The sequence below is a fragment of the Diabrotica undecimpunctata genome, chromosome 8 (genome assembly GCF_040954645.1).
Source record: "Diabrotica undecimpunctata isolate CICGRU chromosome 8, icDiaUnde3, whole genome shotgun sequence".
Taxonomy (NCBI): domain Eukaryota; kingdom Metazoa; phylum Arthropoda; class Insecta; order Coleoptera; family Chrysomelidae; genus Diabrotica; species Diabrotica undecimpunctata.
In genome coordinates, this window is record NC_092810.1 from 18,583,209 (window position 1) to 18,609,637 (window position 26,429).

The 26,429-nt window shown below is 33.2% G+C and overlaps 2 protein-coding genes across 3 annotated transcripts in view; one reads left to right on the forward strand and one right to left on the reverse strand.

Moving 5' to 3' along the window:
• Positions 1-6,079: 6,079 nt before the first annotated feature.
• Positions 6,080-22,827, reverse strand: Grip75 (gamma-tubulin complex component 4). The gene is made up of 10 exons (XM_072539788.1): positions 22,652-22,827; positions 22,454-22,598; positions 21,404-21,716; positions 18,730-18,913; positions 16,718-17,020; positions 14,103-14,358; positions 11,271-11,451; positions 10,534-10,741; positions 8,655-8,723; positions 6,080-6,411 (listed from the first exon to the last, which is right to left on the reverse strand). The coding sequence occupies exons 1-10, from the start codon at positions 22,718-22,720 to the stop codon at positions 6,142-6,144; spliced, it is 1,998 nt and encodes a 665-aa protein (XP_072395889.1). The 5' UTR covers positions 22,721-22,827; the 3' UTR covers positions 6,080-6,141.
• Positions 22,828-25,762: 2,935 nt separating this feature from the next.
• Positions 25,763-26,429, forward strand: part of LOC140447247 (E3 SUMO-protein ligase PIAS2-like) — a 45,794-nt gene continuing 45,127 nt past the window's right edge. The window contains exon 1 of one of the 2 annotated variants that reach the window (XM_072539791.1): positions 25,763-26,137. Coding sequence is in view for 1 of the 2 variants with exons in the window: in XM_072539789.1 (XP_072395890.1) it covers positions 26,097-26,123 (27 nt within the window). In the remaining variant the exon portion in view is untranslated. The remainder of the gene's footprint in view (positions 26,138-26,429) is intronic. The other variant, XM_072539789.1, reaches the window with a different exon arrangement.

The following is a 26,429-nucleotide window of genomic DNA, read 5'->3' on the forward strand; positions in this document are numbered from 1 at the left end:
TTTTCTGATCGTTGCATCTTCATCTCGCCTAGTTACATGTCCTGTCCATCGAAAGCGTGCTAATTTAATACATTTTACAACGTCAGGTTCCCCAAAACTTCTGTATAACTCAAAGTTGTAGCGCCTACGACACAAACCCTGTTCTTGGACTCCTCCATATATTTTCCTTAGAATTTTTCTCTCGAAACGTTTAAGCAATTCTTGGTCGTTCTGTATGGTAACTTTAATTTTTCTGGGTAGTTTTGGGGTCAGTTTCCTCAATCCATAATAGCACTCTTCTTCTTTTAATTTCTTCGCTGACATTGTTGTCTTTGGTCAGCAGCGAGCCCAGGTAGACGAAGGTATCCACACCTTCCAGTTCCACATCATCAATTAATAGTCTAGGTATCTGGTTGCCTGATCTAGTACAATACATATACTTGGTTTTCTGTGCGTTTATTTTTAATCCCATTCTCAGTGCAGACGCCCTTAGTGATCGAAATGCTTCGATCAGAGATTCTGTGGACCTAGCAATAATGTCTATGTTATCTGTATTATCACTTGTACAGATTTATTAAAGATGGTGCCATGCATACTAATATGGCACTCTCGAATTATTTTTTCTAGTGCAAGGTTAAATAAGAGACACGACAAGTCCATCTTCCTGTCTCAGTCCATTTTTATAATGGAAGGGTCTTGAAAAGTCGTTTTGGATTTTGACTACACTCTCTACGCCTGTGAGTGTAAGTTCCGTTATTTGAACAAGATGAAGCGGCATTTGAAATTCCACCATAGCCTGTAGAAATTTTTTTCTGTTGACTGAGTCGTATGCGGCTTTGAAATCCACAAATATGTGGTGGGTGTCGACTCCGAATTTAAGCGTTTTCTCAAGAATCTGCCTGACTGTGAAGGTTTGATCCGTTGTTGATTTATTGGGTCGGAAACCGCACTGATAGTTCGTAGTTCCCAACTATTTGTTTGGCACAGGGGATCAATCTTCTGTACAATACGTTAGACAATACAATCTTATCATTTAACCCTTTCGATACTGTTGCCGTAAAAGTACAATTTTCATATGCGGCTTTGATGAGCGAGCGCCGTACTATTGCGCAAATTAATCTCCATCGTTCAGGTTCTGTCACCGTACATTTAAAAGTATTTACATCTTTGGAGAGCTATAATCGTAATAGTACGTTCTACATTGTCCATCTTCCTTACTAGTATCGTTCATGTACGTTACGATCCTCAAATACACTATGCTGATGCCGTACATACACGGCAGCACATCACCCTCCCTAGCGCCGTACTTTCTAAATACCGTTTTTTGAAGTTTTACGATAAACAATTCCACTACTTCGATAAAACGAATATAAACAAACTGCCGACAAACGAAAAACGATTCAACCACTTCAATATAAAGAATGTAAACTGAGTGGCCGTCTCGATCGCGAAGTGCAAAATTTTCTCAGCGCCGTATATGAACAACGCGCAACCGATATTTGGCCCGTAACGAAAGGGTTAAAGTTCCGTGAGCGGCCGTAGCTCAGCGGCAAAATATTGGCCTACTGGGGGTACGTTAAGCCGTCGGCCCCCCTGGGCTAGTATGTATTAACACCAGTGGCGGCTTTTGGGGGTAGGCAGGATAGGCCGGGCCTACCCAATAATTTTAAGAGCTTTAAAATTGAAAAACATATGTTCAAAAATTATGTTAGTGCATGTAAATAACTTTTAAATGTACTAAATCACGCAATACATTAGCGTCAGTTAAAACAACTATGTTATTATATTACCACAGAAAGCATCGAATCGTATTCAGGCATTTTAAATATCATTAACAGGTCCGATCGGAACTGGCCGACCCAGCTCACATAAGATCCCCGTACAAAAAGCGTTTGAAGTTAAGCAGCTTGCCGGACAACGATTTATATTGTCGTGTTTATGCTTGTTGTTTAGGCACCAGACGATCGGGCCTACGGCGACCATCGTTGTCACTTGTAACGTAATTATCAAATTGTAATATAAATTTTCTTTTAAATTATGACAAAAAATATGTAACATAATATATAATTGTAACATATTTTTAAACAAACAACACAATTGCAAACAAGTGCACGGTTGCCCAAATAATTTTAAAAAAATTCGTAAAATTCGAAGAAAAAAAATCACATTTGCGTGATTTCTATATCGCCTGATTGTATGCAACTTATGTGAGATTGTTTTATAACTGATACATAAAAATGACTGAAATTGATAGCAAAAAAATTATTATGAATGAAAGGCCTACTCCAACATTGCCTATTGACCAAAAAAATGGGAAAAAGGTGGGTACTTTTTAATCTCTCTTGGTATGATATCTACAGATGGTTGTCTGGAAGTATTACGAAAAACAGACTATATTGTTGGCCGTGTTTATTATTTTCTAATAAGAAATGTGTATGAATTGTGAAGGATACTTTGATTTAAAAATTATGTCTGCCTCCTTAAAAAAACATTCCAGTTGCAAGGAACATTTAAGTAATTTCCTGTCCTTTAAGGATGTACAGAAGAGGGCGTTTTCTGTTCGCGATTTGCTAGATGAAAAATCAAAAATTAGATACAACGCAGAAGTTAAAATGAACAGAGAAATCATTAAAAAATTAGTTAGGGGGGGGGGTTATGACCCCGTGACCCCTCCCTCTGGATCCGTCACTGATTACACATAGCTATATGTAATTTGCTGGCTTGGCCTACCCAAAATTTTACCACACCAGCCGCCACTGATTAACACTAGCTACTTGAAACAGGATTAAAGAAGCAATTGGCGCCGGAACCTAACAGAAAGAATCTCCCCGGCAAAATGACCATACGATATTATTATTATTATCACTTAAACTCACATTTTGTACATTTAGGGAAAGGCAATGTTGGAATTCAGCGCTACAAGTCTAGTTTTGTCAAAAATATGATAATTACTTTCCCATTTGAATTCAAAAATAGGATTTGAATAGAAATATAATTCATAAAGGAAAAGCCATATATCAATTCCATATAGTTCTACAAGCCAATAGTTGCATTGTCTTGTATATTTGACCTCACTGTAATAAAATCTCTTGTGCATAATCCCAGTTCAAACTTTATCACGCAAATACTTCTCGCGAAGTTAATCAGCTTCTACTGAATATTTCTTTCCTTCTAGGGCAAGAATAACTTCTTCTAGGAACTTGTCCATTTGCAGACCAATGCTATGCGGTTATATAGATGTTCTACCGCTTTTTTTTTATTTCTGCTGAAACTACAGTTCTGTCCATCGAGTTCCTGTGACACCTCAAAGATTAGTGCCCGATTAGAAGGCCTGTCCGAGCAAGCACTTTCAAGTTTGAGGCGAGAATTCATCACAGGTGTACATCTAGCAAATGTCTAGATATGCAAGATACATTTTTCTATATATTTCTTATTTAATTTTCATTAGATCCGACGGTTTGAGTAGATATTCTATACCAAAGCTGGTGCAAATTGTGGTGGGAAAAACCGGTTATTTGACCTTTAACACTTAATCTTTAACCCTTGACCTTTAACACTTAATCTTTGACCTTTAACTTTTAACACTTATCTTTTACCTTGATCTCTAACCCTTGACCTCTAACCTTTAAACCTAACATTATTCCGATTTGTAACCAGTTTTGGTGGGAGAAACCAATTATATCAGTTATTCCAGTTTACAATTTTCCTGGTTAAACCCAATTATTTCGGATTTTAAAGTATCCTTTGCCACCTACACCTTAATTATTACAAGTAAAACTTATAAACTATATTATACAGTATTATGGTTATATTACTAAAATTAGCAGGATCTTTGTTGTAATAATTGCATAATGTGAGGATAATTTATGTGTACCTTATATAAATTGTAAATTTTTTAAACTTTAGTATTACTTATTTAAACGTATCCTACTCCACATTGTACAACCTGAGAACGAAGTATGTATATTTAAATACTTAATATTATAAATCTAATAACACCTTTTCAAATTTAATAACAGTTATTCCGGTTTGTGACAATGTTTCACCTTGTATAATCTGAAATTGATTTATGCTTAAATTAAATATTAAACAGTAAAATCTTTTAACTAAATACCTTTTGAATTAAAAGCCGCCTCTGAATAAAGCAAGTATGGTAACATAATCAGAACTATTCACTCTTCAGGCAAAGTATATTAACATATTTGTTTTACGCTTCCACATTTTTTAATCACCAGTAGGTATATATAAACACATACGATTTATTTAATCAGTATGGTTTTAATAACGTTTGAAATTATTTTCTTATAGTTAACTATTTTAAATGTAAAATTGTGACTTATTTTCCATTTAAATAGTTAACTAATATGGTTTTAACCACTAAAACCAATTTGCATAATTACTACTTAATTAATAAATAAAAAAAGATATAGAAAGATAAATTTTATTATTTAGAAACTTAACTAATGCACATTATTACTAATCTTAAACATATTACTAATTACTAAAGTACTAAATACTAAACATAAATTACTAAAATACACTATTTTTTAAAAGAACTGAAAATTTTACTCATGTCTGCTTTAATGTTTTTTATTATTATTTCGGAATTTGTTTTTTTTATTTTATTTTCTTTTGCTTCCATTTCAATTTTTTTTTCTTGTTGTAAAATTTGATCGTGCTCAAGTTGGCAACTTCTGAGTTTGTCTTTTAATATACTAAAAGACTGGAACTGCCCATATATAATTGTGTAGTGTTCCTCTAAACTTTTAGAAAATCTATCAATTTTACTGGCAGTCCAGTCTTCCGATGAAGATGAACCAGAAGTTGAAGCTGCTGCTGGAGGCTGCAATATATCTATTGTGTTTAACAGATCGTTAAGCATATCATCATCTAAGGTGAGATCAATCTAAGACAAAAAAGTATATTAGAATAATAATTTATTAAAAAAACATAGAATGTTTCCAAACAATTTAAAGTTTTGAATAGAATTTAAACAAAATAATTAGTTAGAAAATAACATCGAAAGAATGTTTAAAACAATTTATTATGGCGCCCAAATACTAACACATATATTTTAGGTAAGATAAAAAGTAACATTAAAACAATAAATCCAAAATATAGAAAACAGAATGTTTAAACAATTTAGGTTTTAAACATATTTTAAGCGAGTTAAAAATAATATCAAAACAATAAATAGGAAGTAAAAAAAATACAGATTTTTTTTGTTGTTGGGTTTCCAGCGGTTTTAATTCCGGCACAGATTTATCCAATTTTGGTTTTTTTACAATAACATTTTGATGAATTTTTAAATTTTTAGACATTTTGTTGTGTGGTTTGTTTAATTAAATTGTATTGAAAGACTGATAGTGTAAAGGCACCTCTCCTCCAATATATACAACCAACCAAAGAAAAAAAATTGCAAACAAGATCTGCTTATTTTTAAAAATAAAATGTACTGTAAAGGACGACAAGTACCAAGGTCTAGTAACTTTTAACAAGAATAAAAATTAAATTGCAGACAAGATCTGCTTATTTTTAAAAATAAAATGTACTATAAAAAACGAGAAGTACCAAGGTCTAGTACCTTTTAACAAGAATAAAAATTAAATTGAATACACTTTCAGAAAACATTGACTGCAAATAATAATTCAAAAAATTAATGCAACTGTTTTATTTTAAAGCAATATTTACACCCAAAAGTTTATATATTTGACAAAAAATTGAATTTTTATTATACTAATTACTTTTATTATACTAATAACCTATCCTAACCTTGACTGTCACCCTGACTTGGAACTAGATCATGACATGACCTTTAATGTCATTCACGTGACCTTGATCTTTTCGTGACCTTGACAGGGCCTTTAATTTGACCTTTACGTGACCTTGACCTTAACCTTTGCGTGACCTTGACATTCACATGACCTTGACTTTATCGTGACCTTGAACTTGATTTTAACAGGACCTTTAATTTGACCTTTACGTGACCTTGAACTTGATTGACCTTGATTAAAACCGGTTTCCCCCACCACATTTTTCACCAGGAATGGTATAGAATATCTACTGGTTTGATAGGATAATAAGAGTAAAAAATTCAAAATATTTGTATTAAATATATTTATATAAAAACAAAACTAGATACAAATCGTTATCACAATATCTTCAAATTAAGCTCGAGTTCAAATCTGCCCTATATTTACTAAAATATCTATTAAAATCGAGCTGTGAAAGTAACTGTAGCAAATGTTGTCCGCTGGCTTTTTCGTGTAACTTTTGAAGAATACATAACAGCGATTCTATAACTACATCGCTTTGACTTTGGAACGATTCCAGCTCTTCGAGTTCAACATCGGCCAATTCAGAATCCCAAGTGTTCGCGACTAAGCAAAACCGATCGCATAATTCCAGTAGTTTGATAATGATGTTGTATACCTGCAAAAAGATAGAACTTTGATAAAATTAAGACCGACATTGATTTAGAAATGTCAGAGATTAATGATGTTTTTAGAGATGTGTTTATTTATTAGTATTAGTATCATTAGTGTGGTACATGAAAGGTAGTCCTAATATAATTTGGGGGAATATGGGTAATATTGGAGATACTGCAATTGAAATACTTAAGAAAGCCTTAATAAGTTAAAAAATAAAAAAAGAAAACAATATAAATACTGCCGAGCAGATCTAATTTGACATAAATCTTTAACATTATAAGCTTGCCAGAAAGAAGCTGTAAAAACTTAAACAGACAATTATATACAGTGCGTTTCAAAAGTAATTCATAAAATTCATAATTGCTTTTTAAATAATCAAAAGTCTGAGAGTTAAATCCGGTGAACGAGATGGTCATTCCAGAAAACATCTACCTACCTATCGATTTGGAATATTTCATGAAGATAATGTTGTTACTTATTCCAAAACGTGGAGGCTTTTAGACCAATATGTCTACTAGATACTAGAAATACTAATTAAAACAGACTTGAAAAGAAGTAACAGAAAAAAGGGGGAATATTTAAACGCCAATATGGGTTTAGGAAAGGGAAATCTGCAATAGACGCAGTGGGGAGAGTAATGGAAATAGTAGCCACATGTAAAAGTAGGTGGTTGGTGGTCTTCTTTCTAGATATCAAGAATGCTTTTAATTGTGCAAGCTGGAAAACGATAATAAATATATTAAGAAACTTGGAAGTATCTCCATACCCTCAAAGTTTAATATAGGAATATGTCTAATGGAGACATCGGCGGGTGTGCCACGGGCCTCAAGATCTAGGAAAGGAGATACAGGCCGTGGCATCCGCAGACGACTTGGTAGTACTTGCAGAACACAATGATAATTGGTTGATCATGAACTCTGCAAATGCTGCACTAGAAAGAATTAAAGTTTGGTTAGAGAACAGAGATCTAAAATTAGCTACACAAAAGACAGAAGCAATCATACTTAAAGATCCGAGAGACAGATATCATATATCTTTGGAGCTGGAACGAGAAATATTTTCAGTAAAAAAGGTGAAATATTTGGGATTGTAAGCGAATATTTGGCGAACATGTCAAATATGTCGCAAATAAGGCTGATCAAAGAACTGTGGCACTAGCAAGAGTTATGCCTAACATAGGAGGGCCTAGTTCAGGAAAAAGACGAATCCTCATGAAAGTGGACCACTTGCCAATTTTATATGCTGCACCAATCTGGCATCAAGTACTAAACAAACAACAGAATAAATTAATATTAGAACAAACAAGACGGCCTCGACTGTAGCTTTACAGATCATAGCGGGAATATCACTATTACACCTGCAGGCAAACGCAGAAAATTACGGAGACAAGAAGAATGGGAAAATGAACGGATACGTACACGGGAGTGCTTATCCCGTATGTGGAGAGAAATAATTGCAATTACAAGAGCAAGGAATACTTCCTTACATAATTCCTAACGGGCCATGGATCGTTCAGAGCCTATCTCGAAAGAATAGGCAAAAAAACGGATGGTAACTGTGCGGACTGTCGCCGAAATGTACGCAAAATTAGGCATATTCAAAGTGTAAGAAATAATGACCGTTATGGGAAGGAAAAAGAACGATTTTAAGGATATTTTGAACGAAATAACAAAAGTTATAAAAAAGAAATAAATCCTAAAAAGAGAAAGACAAGAGGGATAAAGATCTCTTGCGGTTGTTCGATCTATCCCTCTCTAGCGCATTGAAATTCCTCACTCTCTCCCTCCAAAAAGAGACGCTCCTATACTTACTTGATATAAGACAAAGACACAAAGAACAACGAAAAAAAGGTGGTGTCGTCACTTAGCTCTACATACTGCTTAGTGTATGTTAATATACAGGGTGGTGAACCGTAAAACGGGCCATAGTTCATTTATATTAGAGTATTGCTGAGGAGGATCTGATCCAAATAATAAACAAGTTGCAAAACAAGTCTTATTCTTAACAACTCATATATTGAAAAACTCGGCAATATTCCAATAAAATGAACTGAAACTATTAAACTCATTATTGTTTTGTGTGATATTTGTAGTAATGTAACAGTTTTGCTGTTAATCAAGTTATTAGAAAAACGACGAAAGATGTGCAGTCATAAATTAATCCGCTTTGGTTAATAAGAAAGTTTAATTTGTTATGTATTTAAAAAATGTAGATGCTTTTTTAAGTATTATCGACATATCTTACCCTACTGGGAATATCGAACTGGACAGCAGGAACTTGATATAGACTTCGTTTGTTTTGACAAGTGCGTTCCTAAAATGTTACATAATTAGTACCTGGTTAATGCATAAGTTAAGTATTTTTTTGCAAGTATGAAAAATATATTAACCAGATCTAACCATTTTCCCTTCCATTCGCATTCCAATTTTTAGTTTGGTAATACTCAGTTAATCTTTAAATAATGTCACAATGCCATATTTCAAGCAATTCATTCAGCTTATACGTAAGAAACAGCGGCAGGGTTGCCTTATTACATATTATTTGAATTAAAACATTGAATTGATTCCAAAAATTGGCTATCAGTGGCGCGGTTATATTGGCATTGCTATTGCCCAAAACTGGATGATGATATTAAAAATGAAACAGTAATTGACATAAATACTGATAAAAAATTTCTTAAATCTATGAGAAATTTGCAGATTCGCATTTTAATTTGACGAAATTGTAACCTAATTTCCAATAAAACAAGATAATTTTGGCAACATCGCCAATCGTCCATTCTCTTCAGTAGTAAACTGCATACGAGATAGGCCGAACGCTATGCTATGTATTTCTTTTTGGAGGTAACCGCGTAAGTGTGAAGATAATTTGACGACGCGACGTTGTCAAATAATTTTGTATGAAACTTTTTTATTGTGGCGTCATAATGCAGTTTATTATTTTTATTGGGAATAAGGCACAATGTGACTTTAAAATAAGCTTATTTTGATGTTTAGATTTTCAATTCGGAAATCATACTTAAAATACGAAACATTAATAAATTTTATTTATATAAAACAATTTCCGAAGTGGAAATCAAAATGTTAAATTTAACTTATTGTAAAGTAAAATTGTGGCATATTCCCAATAAAAAAACTGTAAGCTGCCATTTAAATAAATTCGCCCAAATTTGATTTTCTTAGAACATTGTTCCAATGCTAAAAAGACAAAAAGACAAGAGGCCAAATAAAACCAATAAGCTGGCAACGTTGAACTTCCCCTCTTCTGTTGAATTTATTATTTCCACACTCTCTTTTTAAACAGGTGTTTCTCACTCCATCTCACATTCTTCTTATATATATATATATATATATATATATATATATATATATATATATATATATATATATATATATATATATATCGTACATCGCCATATCGTATAAACGAATAAAAAAAAATATCCGGAATCTTCGTTTTTTTTTTAAATATTTGTTTATTACTATAAAATAACTATTAATCTTGTCCTGACTTTTTGAGATCTTGACAGCTTTATTGATATCACTTTCTCGTCTTCCAACTCAGTGGGCTGGTAACTTTGACTTGACCCAGATGTGGTCGCTATTTCCAGTAGGAGCTCAGTATGTTACTTTTTGGTAAATCCATATTAATCGACACTATATCGCTTAATTTTAAATTTATTTAACATTTTAAATGTAAATCAATTATACCATTTTGGAAGCGGCTTTATGCAAATGCTAAAAGTCTATTCTTCGTTCATCCTACCACATGTTTCGCCCTATGACAGCAATTTGTTTCTGCATTATAGAATGTAGAGGTATTTTTACATGTTTTAACGTAATCCAGAGACACATGGTGGTACCATTCAAAATAGATGACCCTACATAGCATATCCACCCGGCAGAGTGGGAAATCTATTTCTCACGATTTTCACAGCTATGTATGTACTTATTTCTGGTTTGGTGCATGGTTTTTTATTATTGTACAACAAAGATGTTGTATAATACCATCATTTTAGTGTAATTTTGCTGTAAACACTACAGTTTTCAGCTATTTTTAAAAATATTGAAATCTTGTAATATGTATTTAAACCCCTTTCTTACTAATTTGTATGGTTTCTTACCTGATTCTGCGTTGAAACAAAAGTTTTTGCCAACAAGCCAGAAATAAATTCATGATGAACTTTGATTATGTCTTCGAACCCATTGGCGTTTTTAACGGCTTTCAGTAGAAGGGAAAAGTGAGCCTCTATAACGTCCACTTGTAAATAATACTGGAGGTTATTGACCAAGAACATTAGGTTCTGACGTAGGGTCCAAACTCGCCTATCGCTGAAAAATAAATATACATTTAATTTCCAGAAATTGTCTGTGTATAGTAGACACCAAACATATTGGTAGTGTTAGTAGACAGTCGGACTATCCTGATGCCTATTTGCGAAATATACAGCTTGTTCGGAGCAAATATACGGAAAGATGGTACAGAAGCTGAAGGAGCAGCATCCGAGTTAGATGCACGTAGATGTGTAGAAAGATTTAGATATCGATGGATAATTTTTTGGATTGTGGACTTAAAAAAAGAATTTCTTGGTAATGGAAAAAGTGCTTTTGAGGTTTTCAGCTACAGAAATAGAAATGGTCCGATGGATGGGAGAATTAATAACAGAATTCGTTGGGGCAAAACGGTGGTGTGATAAAGCGAATAAATAACTGATAATATAAGTCACCAATACATAGATCTGGCGGTCGAGATGTCATATTTGTACAAATTTGGTTTATTCCGAATTGAAAAATTGATACAAAAATTAAATTATCTTATATTTATTGACTTTTGATAACAGTTAATATATCTACTACTTACATTTTTCTTTTTTCTGATACCTGATCTGCCCAGAGTTTATGCAAATCAATTTGAGTTTTTCGTAGTTTCAATAAATAACAAAATAATTTGTTGTATAGTTCCATAACTTTCGGATGAAAAACTATGTGGAGCGGCCAGTCTATTTCAAAATTTAGTTGTAGTCTAGACCACGGGTTCGTACCTTAAATTATAATAATTATTAATGAATTAAGGATTTCAAATCAAACAAAAAAGAAAATAATGATGTAGAAACAAAATAAATGTATCTTTTTATAATTGAAATCGAAGTAGGCCAGTCTTAAATCTTATCTAGTCTAAACTTGCATTAGATATTATGTACAAAATGTGCATTAGATATTATGTATGATGTGTTTTCTGACTGAACAAGTTTTCAACTTATTTTAAAGTAGTACACACCTTAGGAAGAAAAAGTAATTTCTAGATTTTGCGTGTTTGCCACATTGAAAGTCGAGGTCAGTACTTTCAAGCCAAATTCTAGGAAAATATCGCAAATAAACCATTAATACACGCCAGGTAGAATTTTCCAGATATTACAGGACCGTAATTACAGTCACATAACATTATAATAAATAAATATAAGTTACCTATGTAATTTGTATACGAAAATGGTTGCGTTTCGATTTCGAATTATTGTTAGGGAGTGGTAAGAGACTCAAATTAAATCTAAACGCAACCATTTTCGTATATTTAACGTCCTTACTCGACGCAATGAGTACAAGAAAGATGGTAATTTATATGGGTAAATTGTTGATGCATAGTGGAATATAAATATTCCCAGCATCGCTCTTAATGGCTTGATTAAGCGTGAGTATACAATTTACTTTAATTGCTATCGACACATTTAACTTCATCTTTATGTAATTTGTATTTTTAATTTATTTCACCTCTGTAACTCAAAATTAGGAAGAATAAATCTCAACCTCCTTATGTAGAATCAAAATCCGTATAAGTCGAAATCCTCCATAAGTCAAAAACTCTATATCTCGAATTTTTTGGCGTCTAACTTGATGTTCGACTTAGAGGTTCTACTGTATATCAAAAATAAAATATATACCAAGTAAAAAATCAGCGTCAAGAAGACATTCTGGAAATTAAAGGCAATCTCTATACGCTTGTTTATTTCTGCAGTATGATCATTGGTTTCATTGATCAAAGTTCCCAAGTACTGATATTTTTCTACTTGTTCTATAACGTTACCATTTATTGTCAATAGGTGATGTATATTTTGTGGTCTTTTTGTAATTAGCAGGTACTTCGTTTTTTTAGCGTTTATAGTAATTCCCATCTCAGCACTATTCATACTTAAGCTTTCGATAAGATGTTGTAGATCTTCTATACTCGTTGCTATGATCACAGTGTCGTCTGCATATCGTAAGTTGTTAAGTAATTTTCAGTTAAAGGTAACTCCCGCTTTGATATTATTGAGCGTCTTTTGGAAAATTTCTTCAGAATATAAGTTAAACAAAAGTGGCGATAAAACACATCCCTGTCTAACTCCTCTACAGATCTTCATTTCTTCTGAGTGTTGCCCATCAATTTGAACTATGGCACTTTGGTTTCAATATAATGTTTGCACTATATTTATGATTTTACTGTCAATGCGCTTGTTCACAAGTATTGATATTAGTTTTTCATGTCTTACTTTATCGAAAGCTTTTTCGTAGTCAACAAAGCACAAGTGTAGATCGACGTTTACATCCCGACATCGCTGAATTAATATGTTGATGGCAAATAGTCCTTCTTGAGCTGGTTTTATTAATGTGTTTTTTATATTATACCACTTTTTATTTACATCCATAATTTGTTTGTTGTCAGTTAGTGTTTTTTGCATATTAACATTCACATTATTTTTTAATTCGTTTTTTAGCATTCCTACACTAATTTTTGGTTGTTGTTTTCTGAGTTCAATTCTTTTTAATTTTATTTTCACGTCAGCAACTAACGGAATGTGGTGTGAGTTAACGCTGCTCCAGGATAAGTTTTAACTGAGGTTATAGAGTTTTTATATCTGCTATTTGCGAGTATAAAGTATATCTGGTTTCTGACAATGTGGTTTTCTGTATGTGAAGGAGACGTCCATGTATATAGTCTTCTATTAGGAAGCTGAAACCAAGTATTGGCAATTACCATATTCTTTCCCTGGCATAATTCTATGAGCCTTTCTCCTTTCTCGTTTCTAGTTCCTAATCCGAACTTTCCAACTATATTTTCAACTATACCTACTCCAATTTTTGCATTAAAGTCTCCTAAAATGTAAGTAATATTTCTAGATTTTGTTAACTTCATTGTATTGTGCAATTCTGAATAAAATTTTTCGATCTCATCTTCGGTCTTATCAGCTGTGTGAGCATACACATGGATCATATTAATATTACAGTTCCATGCTTGAATTTTTAGCATTATTATTCTTTCTGAGATTTGAATCACACCTAGCACTGATTGTCTAATAGTGTTGCTTATGATGAAAGCTACTCCGTATCGATGATCAGTTTTGTCTCCTCCAGTGTAATAAATATTGTGGTTATTTATTGATATCTCTCCATTTCCAGATCATTGTACATCGCTAACCCCAGGTATATCTATATTTAGCGTTTCTTTCTCTTTAAGAACATTATGTAATTTTCCAGGCTGATACATATTGCCTCATTGTCGAGAATAAAACCTGATAGGTTGTATATTTATTAAAACATAGGTAGCAAAAACGAGAATAATGAAAAAAGAATGGTAAAATATTAGAATGCTTTCAAGGAAAGGTGTTCTTTTTTCAATCATTAGATGTTATGATAATAAGTTGCGAAAAATAATACTTACGAGTAACCTCGGAACTGGATGTCAATTCAAATTTCAGATAGGTCTTATCGTTCTCCCCATATATTTTCCTAGCTGTTTCATGGAAGATAAAATTTAAATTTTGCACGATTAAATCCGAAGAAGTGTCTTTTAAATGGTCTTCTGCTACCCGTATGAACTGTTGAAATAGTTCTCCTCTACCTAATGCATAGTAGTCCCTAATTAGATGTAAATGTTTAACTAAATTTCCCTCCTCCAACATGATTGACCATAAATACTGAAACACAATAAAAATAAACGATAAATTTTAAATAACAATAAAACATTGAAAACTTTGTTTTTAAAACTTCCACAAAAAATTATTATAATATTCACAAGGAATCTAAGTTCCTGTAGTTTCCCTGGCCGTAAGCGAATGGACATTCAGTATGCTCTCTAATAGAGCAATAAGCATAAATGTAGAAGACGTTTCTGTTAGAGGCATGGTTACGAGGGGGTGTCCACAGGGAGGGGTGCTACCACCACTCCTCTGGTACATAGTTTTAGATACCCTGGTTGACCAACTCAGCAGCAACAGGTTCTACACAATAGCCTATACAGACGATATTGCTGTCCTGCAAAACGGGAAGTTTGAGAACACATTATGTGAGAGATTACAAGTTGCTCTCCGACTAATAGAAACATGGTGCAAGGAACACTCACTATCTATAAATCCTAAGAAAACAGAGATGGTCCTCTATACCAGTAAAAGAAGAATCATGAGCTTAATACCCCCAAGGATTGTAAACTACAGTCTAAATAATTTTTCTGACGATGTGAAGTACCTTGGTATTACTCTTGACAGGAAGTTAACATGGAACTCACACTTAGATGGTAGAGCTAAAAGAGCATATATATTGCCTATGAGCAGTGTCTACGAACAGTCGGACGCATCTGCAGCCTTTCGCCCAGGGTGATCGCCTGGGTCTACACTGCTGTCATTAGGCCAATGCTAACTTACGGAGCTATGGCTTGGGTACCAAAAGTGCTACAGGCAGCAGCAATTAACAAACTAAACCATATTCAGCGGATGGCTTGCATAAATATAACAGGTGCCATGAAAACAACACCAACTGCTGTAATGGAGTTGATCATTGACAGAGCTGGTGCAATCCTTGATGTAGAAATGGGACAATTGAGAACTCGTTTCTGGCGAGGAGAGATGGTTGCGCTACCACTGCTACAAGCAGGCTGCGACTCAATTGAACCAAAGTTTTTCTTTGACAAACCCTACAAAATCGAAACAAGACAGTATAGGGAGACAAACGAGGCAAATGCCTATTGCATATACACCGATGGCTCCAAAATGGAAGAAGGCTCAGGATGCGGGATATATTTTAGATTATTGAATTTAAGAATAAAGTGGGGTATGGGCAAAAATGTTATCTTAGTTTAGACAGAACTGGTTGGTATCTCCATAGCCGCAAAAGAGATAACTCAAAAAGGTATAGCCGGAAAACTATAATAATCTGCACAGATAGCAGACAAGCGCTACTAACCTTCAATAGACCACATGTCACATCAGGATTAGTAATGGAGTGTCACGAGTTACTAACTCAAGCTTCGGATGGTAATACCATCATCCTGAGGTGGGTTAAAGGAAACGATAGGAATAAAGGCAACTGCATTGATGACCAATTGGCTAAGAAGACGGCAGGCCTAAGACTCTTAGGACCTGGGGATATTTTTAGTTGGTCAACTACAACAATCGCGGAAATTGTCAAATGTCACTCCCATACGCAAACCGTAAAAAGATGGGAAGAAGGGCAAGGATGTAGACTTGCCAGGGTAACACTAAGTAACCAAGGGTCAGCATCAAAGAAGTACTTGGGAATGACCAGGAAAAACCTACGCTTGACAGATGGTTTTTTAACTGGTAATTGTCAACTAAGCAAACACCTCCGCACACTTGATCTAGCAGACACACCTCTATGTAGGAAGTGTGAACGAGAAGACGAAACTGTGGAGCATGTCCTGTGTGAATGCCCGGAGTTATCGTTAATACGAGAGTACGCGTTCGGCGAGTCCTGGCCCACACCTGCCCACATAAGGGAAATGTCTCCTGGTGACTTGTCCACCTTCGTAAAAATGGCAGGATGGACAATGAGCTAAGGGCGACAGCTCCCTGGGAGGATGCACAATGGGTCAACTGTGGCCTAAGTGCTGTGGAACTTAACTCGCCCTCCCTACTCTACAGATACTCGCCCTCCCTACTCTCAAAATGGCAAATTCTAAAATTTTTAAAATTAATTTGTTGCTCTAAAAACAGCAAAATAATGCAAAATCGTTAATAACCTAACCTAACCTAAAAATTATAAATTGTTTTCTTGTCATCCCTAAACGTAATGGACAACTGCTGGCACGGGGTTAGAGAGAACGCGGCCGTGGGCCACTGGCATGAAAAATAGACTCTATATAAAAATAGCTCTATATTCAAGAAAGTGCTGGCAGTGCCAGTTAATGGATACATGTAAACCTGGCTTTATTCCAAAGAGGTATAAAAACATTTAAAAGCCACAAACGAAAAAGCTTTGTAAAAATATTTCTAATTGTAGCTCCGAAAATCATTGCATTAGAAAAGTCAAAAATGTTCCTACCTTTGTTAACTTAACCCTACACTCTTCTATTGTCTTCTGGAATTCGATATTATTAAACGGTTGGCATTCCAATAACTGTAGCTTTTTATAATATTTGACATCTTGTCCTTCCCAAATATCTCTCTTATATTCTATTTGATAGTTATTGTCACCACCAGATTTTTTAGGACCGTGCCTTATAATCCATACTATTCTACCCATAAACAAAATGCTCTCTGCTAGGTCTTCACTAATAAATAACGGTACCATTTGCCAATTTATGAAAAAATTTCTGACTATGGACGGCCTTCGAATTTTGCGTTTCTGAAAAAGATCTCAATTGCATATGAGAGTGTAAATAAAGTACATCTGCATATATTGGACAAACCAAACAATATCGTTACATGAAAGCACATTGCACATTCACATACCAAAAAAAAAATAAAATAGAAAATGTATCACACGATTAGGACCAACACACTTATTTTTCTGATACTGAAACGATAATTATACTTCTTCGGTTGTTGTAAACAAAATCTTTTCAAGTTCTTTTCATCGCGATATTCTTGACGCCGCTTTTACCTCTACTTCTCCTAACACAATCCATTTCATCAACTTATACTGATTTCATTTCCCATGAGGTTTTCTAATTATCCCAGTTTTTCTTTTTTAATAATTATTTCTTTTTCTTAATATATTAAGTTTTTGAAATATAATTGGTTTTCGTCCATCCAAACTTTTTTGTCTACATTGTCACATTCAGTGACGTAACACTTTCAATTTATCCCGAGTATTTTTTGGTTTAATAGCATCTCGATAAATTTACTTGACCTAGATAAAATTCCCATCTTTTACTGTGCTACTCATCCATCGAATGACTCTATCCCGAATAGAAGAGAATATTCAACACCGTCATATTCTAATTTAGTTTGATTCCTCTTGGTTTGCCTGATTTCGTTAGAGAATAATTTATAACCTAAATTCGAAAATATAAAATAAATATAACGTCTTTCCCCAACCTTCCAAATCATAATGTCAAGTCAATATAAGTTAATGAGCGTTGGAATATACTCGGGTAGCTTCTTGAATTTTTCTACATTTATTTGTGATTCTTCTTCTTCTTCCTACTTTATAAATAGGCAAAATGCCTGTTTTACTTCGGTTTTTAGCCTTAATTGACGTTGTCTAACCATATTTTCCTCGGTCGTCCCAATGATCTTCTTCCATTTGGCGATTTGTCTCTTGCTATTCGTACTGTTCTATTTAATGTCATTCTTTCGATGTGTTGATTCCATTCCACTTTTCTTCTTTTGGTCCACGCATTTATTTCCTCTATACCACATATCGCTCGTATTTCCTCACTTCTTACTCTGTCTCTTAGAGTTTGGTATGTTATTTTTCGTAAGACTTTCATTTCTGTTGTTTCCAGTAGACTTTGTGTTTTCGCCCTATCTGCTCTTGTTTCCGCTGTGTACGTCATTATCGGCCTTATTGTTGATTTATATATCCTGGTTTTCGTTTCCGTTGTGAGGTATTTGTTTCTCCAGATTGTGTTGTTGAGACATCCTGCTGCTCTGTTTGCCATGTTCACTTGTTTTTGTACTTCTTCTTCCACTTTTCCGTAGCTTGACAGTTTTATTCCCAAGTATTCAGTTTCCATCACTTGTTCTATTATTTTGTTATTTACGACTAGTTTACATCTTCTCGGTTCCGCTGATATCACTATCGCTTTAGTTTTCTCTGTTGAGATCTCCATGTTGTATATGAGCGCCGTATTTGTGATTGAAGTAAAATAATCAGTCTGGTGATGATAATATGACACACACATTGATGACAAGTATAGAGAGCGAGGAAGTCATATGGACAACGAAATAAGACTGTAACATATTACTCAGTTTACTCATCTGAAAAAATCGAACAGAAAATAGATGGACCATCAGGTTCTGGAAATGGATACCTATGTACATAAATAAAACAAAAACAATGAAAAAATAATTTTCATTTAAACACAATATTAATATTATTTTAAATACCTGTACACTAAGACTTGTTAAATTTTCAGTAGCTAGTTCAGCCATTTGTTCTGGATATAGGAAATTTTCGTCTGGGTTTTTACCGTCTCTAATGAAAAATTCTTCATATGTGTCTATCAAGTCTCCATAAATGATCCAATTGCATAAGTGTCTGTAGAAGACTGTATTCATCGATTTAATGATTCTAAAATATAAAAGAAGCCTTGTTATATGCTTAAGTTTTATGATAAAACTTTTGGCTAAGAATATTTTATTCATAACTGGACTGCTTTATGTAATAACGGATTAAGTGCCAAAATTTAAAATTCCAGATAATATTGCCAGAGAATAGCTAGAGCGCAAATATATGTTCAAACAGCAAAAAATGATATTAGTTGGTAATAAGCTGGTCGTAACACTAGGACAATGCTCATTGGTGGGAGCAACGGGAGTGGCTATGACTATGAATAACAGATAATAGTTTTACAGAAACAAAAGGAATGCTCCAAAATTGCATAGCTAAATAGGCACCTGTTAAGTTTGAGCCTGTGATACAAATATTAAATTGTACTTTGATTACTTTATTATCAAATATATATTACAGAGATGAGAAAGAGCTTGCTTCCATTCTTTAGATTACCTGTCATCTGTCGCCATTGACAGCCAACGCAACGTTGCCAAGTAACACAGAAACTTACAATTAAATACACATCATTTCCCTCCTTACTTATAATCAAAAGTTTACAAGTCCAACCTCTGTGGTTGATGACTTACACAATTACTAAGTCTCAATTCAATACCTGTTGGATTAATAGTTTCTAAAGGTATTGATTGATCTGTTGTTTTAACAGGACTTCCAAACTATAGACCCCCTTCTGAATCAGGACTAGTTTCCTTAATTTTAACAGAAGTCATTTGGTGACTTAAGGGTCGACAATTTCGGAATTACAATTTTCCTGAACTACTGCAGGTCTTAACCCATGGTTTGTAGTCAGTGAAGTATTTGGTTGTTCTATGTTTGTAGTAGTTGAACATTTCCTAATACTGTTTACATGTTTGTACAAAACTCTATCATTTACTTGAACCAAATATGTCACTGGACTTAAAGGTTTTATTATACTACCCTCCTGCCACTTATCTGTTATATAAGGACCTAGTCTTCCTACTAATACTTTCTCCCCTACTAAAAAGCATTCAATTTGTTTGAAATCTGATGATTTATTATAACTGCAATAGTTACCCTTTTTAGGTTTGATCAAATCAATGACTGCTTTTGGTTTAACTTTAAAAGTATACTCATTACGACTCACACCTATACTTGCACAGGGAGTATTTCTATAAGTAAAAAGAAAGTGAACTAACCTTTGTTCTACTGTTAATGTTGACTTTTCTGAAAGAAATTTCTTGAAAGCAACCTTTACTATTTGTACGTATCTCTCAGCAGTACACTAACGATGATGTCTGGTAGGCCCATTATAGAAAATGTTAGTTCCAATTTTTCTATAGTATTTGTTACATTAGTACCTCTAACCATGACATGTACATCAATCCATTTAGATTTACTGTCCACTAATAACAGATAAGAGACATTATTAAAAAAAAAAGAAATCAATATGAACACGTTCAAAAACATTAGCAGTTCTAGGCCAGGGCATTAAGATTTTTCACTATTGTTTTGTGATAATTGACATATTTCACCTGGAGATCATTTGCTCAATATCCTGTTGTAGACCTGGCCACCAAACTATTGACCTAGCAAGCATTTTGGATCTTACCATACCATTGTGGTTCTCATGAATTAATTCTAGAATTTTATTTCTCAAAACAGTAGGGACTATTACTTTTGGACCCACAAGTAGACAGTTTTCTTCCACAGACATCTCATGTCGTTTTAAAAAATATGGCTTCATAACTGGATCAGTAATTTTACTAGGTCATCCTGTCTTTACAAAATCTAATACCTTAACTAAAACCGTATGTCTTTGTTACTTTAGCCACATCCTCAAAGGTGAGGGGTAGTTCCTCTGTTAAATTAAACAAATTTATGTAACCATCAACCTCCGTGGGATCACTTAGTGGTAACCTTGATAACATATCTGCTTCATACATTTGTGACCCCTTTCGATACTCTACCTTATAATCATAGGCTGATAATATAACATTCCAGCATATTATTCTAGATGCCGACATAACTGAAATATTATGATCTCGATTTAAGATTACTTTAAGTGGTTTATGATTTGACACTAAAATAAACTGTCTACCATATAAATATTTATGAAACTTTTTAATACAAAATATAATGGCTAGAGCTTCACATTCAATTTGGGAATAATTCTACTCAGCCTTACTTCCTTACTTAAGGAAAAAGCAGCTTTACATTCTGCATTAAAATTAAATTTTACATTCTTTTCCAATAATTTATATAACGGTTTTAAGCGGCCTGATAACATAGGGATAAATTTACTATAGTAATTAAATTATCCTAAGTAAGATCGGAGTTGTGTTATATCTTTAAGTTCAGGTGCCTCTTTAATAGCTCTTAATTTATCACTAGTAGGATGAATACCATCTTTGTCTATACAGTGACCAAGATATTCGACCTGATCTTTAAAAAATGATATCATAATGTAGATAGTCTCTTTTACTTTGTTATAACATTCACGAATTGATGAATACATTTTAGCATACTTACTCATCTGCTGCTGTGACAATCTGATCCACTCCACAACTAACATATTTATGCAAACGTCCGATCAGCAAACAACCATGTACATTATCATTCTCAATTATATTAATCATAGAGAGAAGTACTTGAAAAAGAGTTCTATATCTTTCAATTTTGCTGAGGATGAGTGTCAGTGAAAGTTGAGGATTCTGCAAGAACATGTCTTCAAGAGCAATGATTTCTTTCCTATAGTTATCTAAAACTTTGTTAATGCCAATACAGAAAGTTGTAATGTATAATCCAGTAGGAATATTTTTTTCCGGTAACTGAGTCTTGGTAGCTGAAAAAGTTTATGTATATAATTAATATGAGTTATGAGGTCAGGCATTAATTGTGGTAAAATTGTGCAAATATAATAACTAAAACAAAATTTAAAAAATGTATAAATCTGTATATAACTATATAAAGCTGTAATGTATATTCCAGTAGGAACATTTTTTTCTGGTGAAAAATATTTATTAGGTATATTTTATGATGTGTATAATATCTTGTATGATTGGCTATCATAAGACAACACAACTTAGGGCAAACATGCAACTTTAGGAAACATTTAGAGAATAGTTAAAAGGTCACCATCTGTATTAAAACAATTGTGCTACAACAGTTATTAGGATTGTTGTGTCAAATGTTACCCTCAGTACTGGACATATATTAAATCACCTTCTACTCCTCAGTCTACTCTATATATTGATCATTACTTTCATTTTTTGTAATTCCTGATCTTATTTTGTACATATTTAACTTTTGTTTTTTTCTGTCCATTCTTTTACTACTTATACTCATATCTGGAAAAATGGGAGTCCAGACTATTGCTTTTTTGTTTGAGTTTGATTCTAACTACACACCTTTAAAAGAAATTTCTTAGTCGAACTACTACTTTTGTTCTGTCAATTTCACCGATACCTAATCATAAAAAAAAATAGAAAAAAATCAATTGGCATATACCAGAGAACTTGCATAATATACTCTGTATACCAACCAATCCAATACTTATGTACACTGTAACATATCACTTACCTTCTGCATTATTAGGTGTTTGAATTAAAACATTTTTTGTAAATGCTACTATCTTATGATAATCCAATGCAATCTCGACTATCTTCTGTAAGAGTTTTTGCTCCCCAGGATGTAAAAACTCTTGTAACTCAAAGAGAGAAGTCCACTAAAAAATCAAGCATTAATTTATTTATAAATGATAGAATAATCTACTAGTACATTATACGATTCTGACAAGCTTTCCGAGTCTGGATTATTAAAGAGATTAAATAGACACTCATGAATCATTCTTATTTTAGAGTATTGCTAGTGTTTTAACAAAGAATATAGATAGAAGGATGTTTCATTATTTTTGAGCGTCGGCAAACGTTAACCGCACGTCGCACGTTATGAAAAAGAACAGAATGACAGTGACAGGTGGGGGTGGGGCAACAAATGCAACTTTAGATATTTTTCTATGTATACTGCATCTAATTTACTTATCGTTGCGCGTCATCCGCGTCATAGCTCGTGAGGTCATATGATACCAACATGAAATATTTAGGCGGTAGGTGTGTTATTTTTTAGAATCACTTTGCCGAGTACACTGGCATTACAGCCACTAGACATATTTTATTATATACGCTTAGAAATAATATTTAAAGATTTCCATTAATGTTAACTTAAAGAAATACAAAATAATATGTTTCATTTCATTTGTATAAATGAATTATAAAGCGTTTTTATGAAGAACATTTGTTCGGAACATACTGTAACTGTATTATATGAATACCTCTTGTTTTATATTTTTACCTATTTAATAAAATATGTTCTTTTTAGAACAAAATTAGTGTGTTTTATTTCAAAAATGTCACGTAAGAATTTAAATAGTCGTTGTAAAGAGATGGTAGTATATTAATATATATAATCTACTTTTGCAATAATTATGTAACCTATTTGATTTAAAATGGATTCAGGATTTTTTTATACTTTGGCAACTATGTCAACTTCGATCTCTGTCAATGATAATGACGTGCATCGGTAAGTAAATTAGATGGACTGTAGATGCCGCGTGGTCGTAGAATAGGATTAAATTTTTGCTTTTTGCGTTTTATAAATTTTTTTTAGAAAGAAAAATAGTATTAGAAAAGAAGAAAATAATATTATTTTTACTTTTAATAAATGAATTTTTTTAGAAAAAATATGATTCAAATTTTTAATTGAAATATGTACAAATCTACAAATAATATAATTAAAACTCTCTTCTTATAAACTATGAATAAAATTAATTAAAAATCAGTCACCGGGAGATAAAGCTCAAAAAATTGTAAGGTGTTTCAATCAAAAAACAATTCCTGATCTTGTTAGTACGATAGAATTGCTTTTTAGCACATACACCAAAGAATTATTTTTTACAATTTGAAAATTCGAAATTGTGAAGTATAATTTCGGATTTTTAAATTAAAAAATAAATAAGTAAGTCTCAAATAACGCCTCACTAGAGCTCAACAAAGGAAGATAAGAAAAAGGCAAAAATGGCTGCTGGGACATATATAATAGCAAATAATAAGAAATCCAAATCAGCAACACCCGACGATAAAAAGAGACTTCGGGAGAATACCATCAACCCCCACGTAACAGAGTTGCTAAGAAACCAAGGTGATCTAACGAGCAGACTAGGTCATAAAGCACCATGAAAAAAGTATTCAGAATGGTGGTAGCACACAGACACCATCCTGGTACTCAACTAGATCCTGCTCAAGCTAATTTGATCATTAACAAACTGGAGTAAGCACTTGATGAGGCTCCTATCTGAGGTCAAAATGAACTTCTACAGTTCCATAAAACATCGTTTAGGGACCCTGTGGGTGAACTGTGTTAACGAGTATAAAAAAAATGGACGACTATGTGAATGTGAAGTGACAAAGTGGTGAAAACTATTGCGGGCCCGTGGGAGGGAGTAAACTTAAATATAATTGTTCCAAATAATATGCACAAGCGCCCCATGGTCCTCACCCGCGACCCCGAGAAAAAACTTGAAGACGAAACTATCAGGACCCGTCTAAAGAGGCAAAATCAAGACCTTAACACAGAAGACTGGTTGGTAAAACAAACTGGGAAGCATGTCAAGCAGGCTTGGAATATTGTTCAGGTAAGATGTGGGTAAGATTAAAGGGACGATAAGGCATACATTGAACGTAGATGTGGCCGCCGTACAATTTCATTGTCATGTCAGCGCTTAAAGATAACTGTCTTTAATTAAGCTCTGTGAGGAATTTCAACGGGAAAGTCCCCTGGTGTAATGAAAATCTTGCAAATTAAAGAACAGAAGTCAAAATTGTCTAAAAAGTTCGATGAAAAGTTCTGAAAAAATTAAATTATATCAAGCAATAATGAGTAGATATTTGTCTCTTTCGAGATTAATTGCAAACATCTTTTGTAATCTGGCAACTGCTGATTTGACGATTGCCAAATCTATTTTCTAATCTATCAAAGGGTAATTGCTAAAAAAATTCTAATAATTAACTGCAATTAATCTCCAAAGAAATAAATATTTACCTATTGTTATTTTATAAACCAAAAATTGCAGAATTCATAACATAATATAAACAATATGTACTTTTCTAACGCTTTATCTTTTGTTTTACGGCTATAATCAGCTTGTACTTTCGGTAAACTCAACCTTTAATTAAATTAAATAAATAATTTAGTTAATTTGAAATAATTGAATGTATTCTTCAACTAAAAGTACAAATAAAATAGTGCATCTTATGTCTATCTACATTAACCGGGTTAATTTTTTTATGCGCACAAGATAAAATTTCACTGAACAGCACTGGTTCCGTTTAAAACATGGCTGATTCCGTCTGCGCGAACGAGATGCGAGTATCTCTTTGCGATAGGGTATTTGCTTATGCGAGCGGGTATTCTTTGATTGTTTATTATTTTGTGATTTAACTTTTAATTGCGGCTTTATTCCCAATAAAATAATAAATACGTAAGAAAACAATTTTAAAATAAACAGAATATATAATTTTTTTTATTTTTGTGCCCCAATGTCTTTTTCGCTCATTTTTGTTATGTTTGCATTTCATCATTCATCGGTGTACGGCCTTTTTAACTTTCTTTGCAGTGACTCACAATAAGATATTTTTTGGGAAAATGTGAATATAAAACCGGTTCAAGGTAAAACACAGAACAAATTAAAATATTCTAAAAACCATAAAAGCAAAATCACAGAACGTGTGGTTGTGATATTGACGTATAGTTAAGGTACGACTGCACGATCAGTTTCGCATGCGTATTAGATGTAGATCCTGTGTAAGAGTTTGTACGATTGGTGGACATAGCAATAAAATACCGCAAATTGAGGTTAACTTTGTTTAAGGAGACCACCTTTATCACAATGCTGTATGTGAGTCCGTGTTAGTTTGTGTGATGTTTGTGATAACGGCGTATGGAAGGTTTAAGCAAAAACTACTCATTTAAATATTAACTATTAACATTTTTAAGTTGCTATTACGATGCCAAAGTTCAAGCCATAGAAGCGTTTAAGATACAACATATATAATCTATTATTTTTAAGTAACACCATTTGTTTTGTTCAGTTATTCAAAGAAGTTTGCCTTTTAAATGGTGGAAACTGCATTTGGTTGGGCAAGTTTGAAAATTCTTCCCCAAGGAAATGTCCGACAGCACTATTGATCTCCGGGTAAGTTTTATGGGGTAAGTTTAATGTTACCACTGCATTGATACTAGATTGATCCATACCATTATTTAAAACTCACCCTGTATTATATAACCCTTCTTTTTGACTGCCTTATACAAATAAATCCCTCATTTTGAAAAAGGACCACCTCCACTTTTTTAAATTTCACAGGAGGGGTAAAAAACTTCTTATCTTCATTACTCTTAAGAACTTAAGTGTTTTTATGTATTTTTTGGTTTTATAATTTAAAAAGAGATGACCCGTTTTCAAAATGAACTGGTAATAAAAGTAAAGGTACTAGTGTAATAA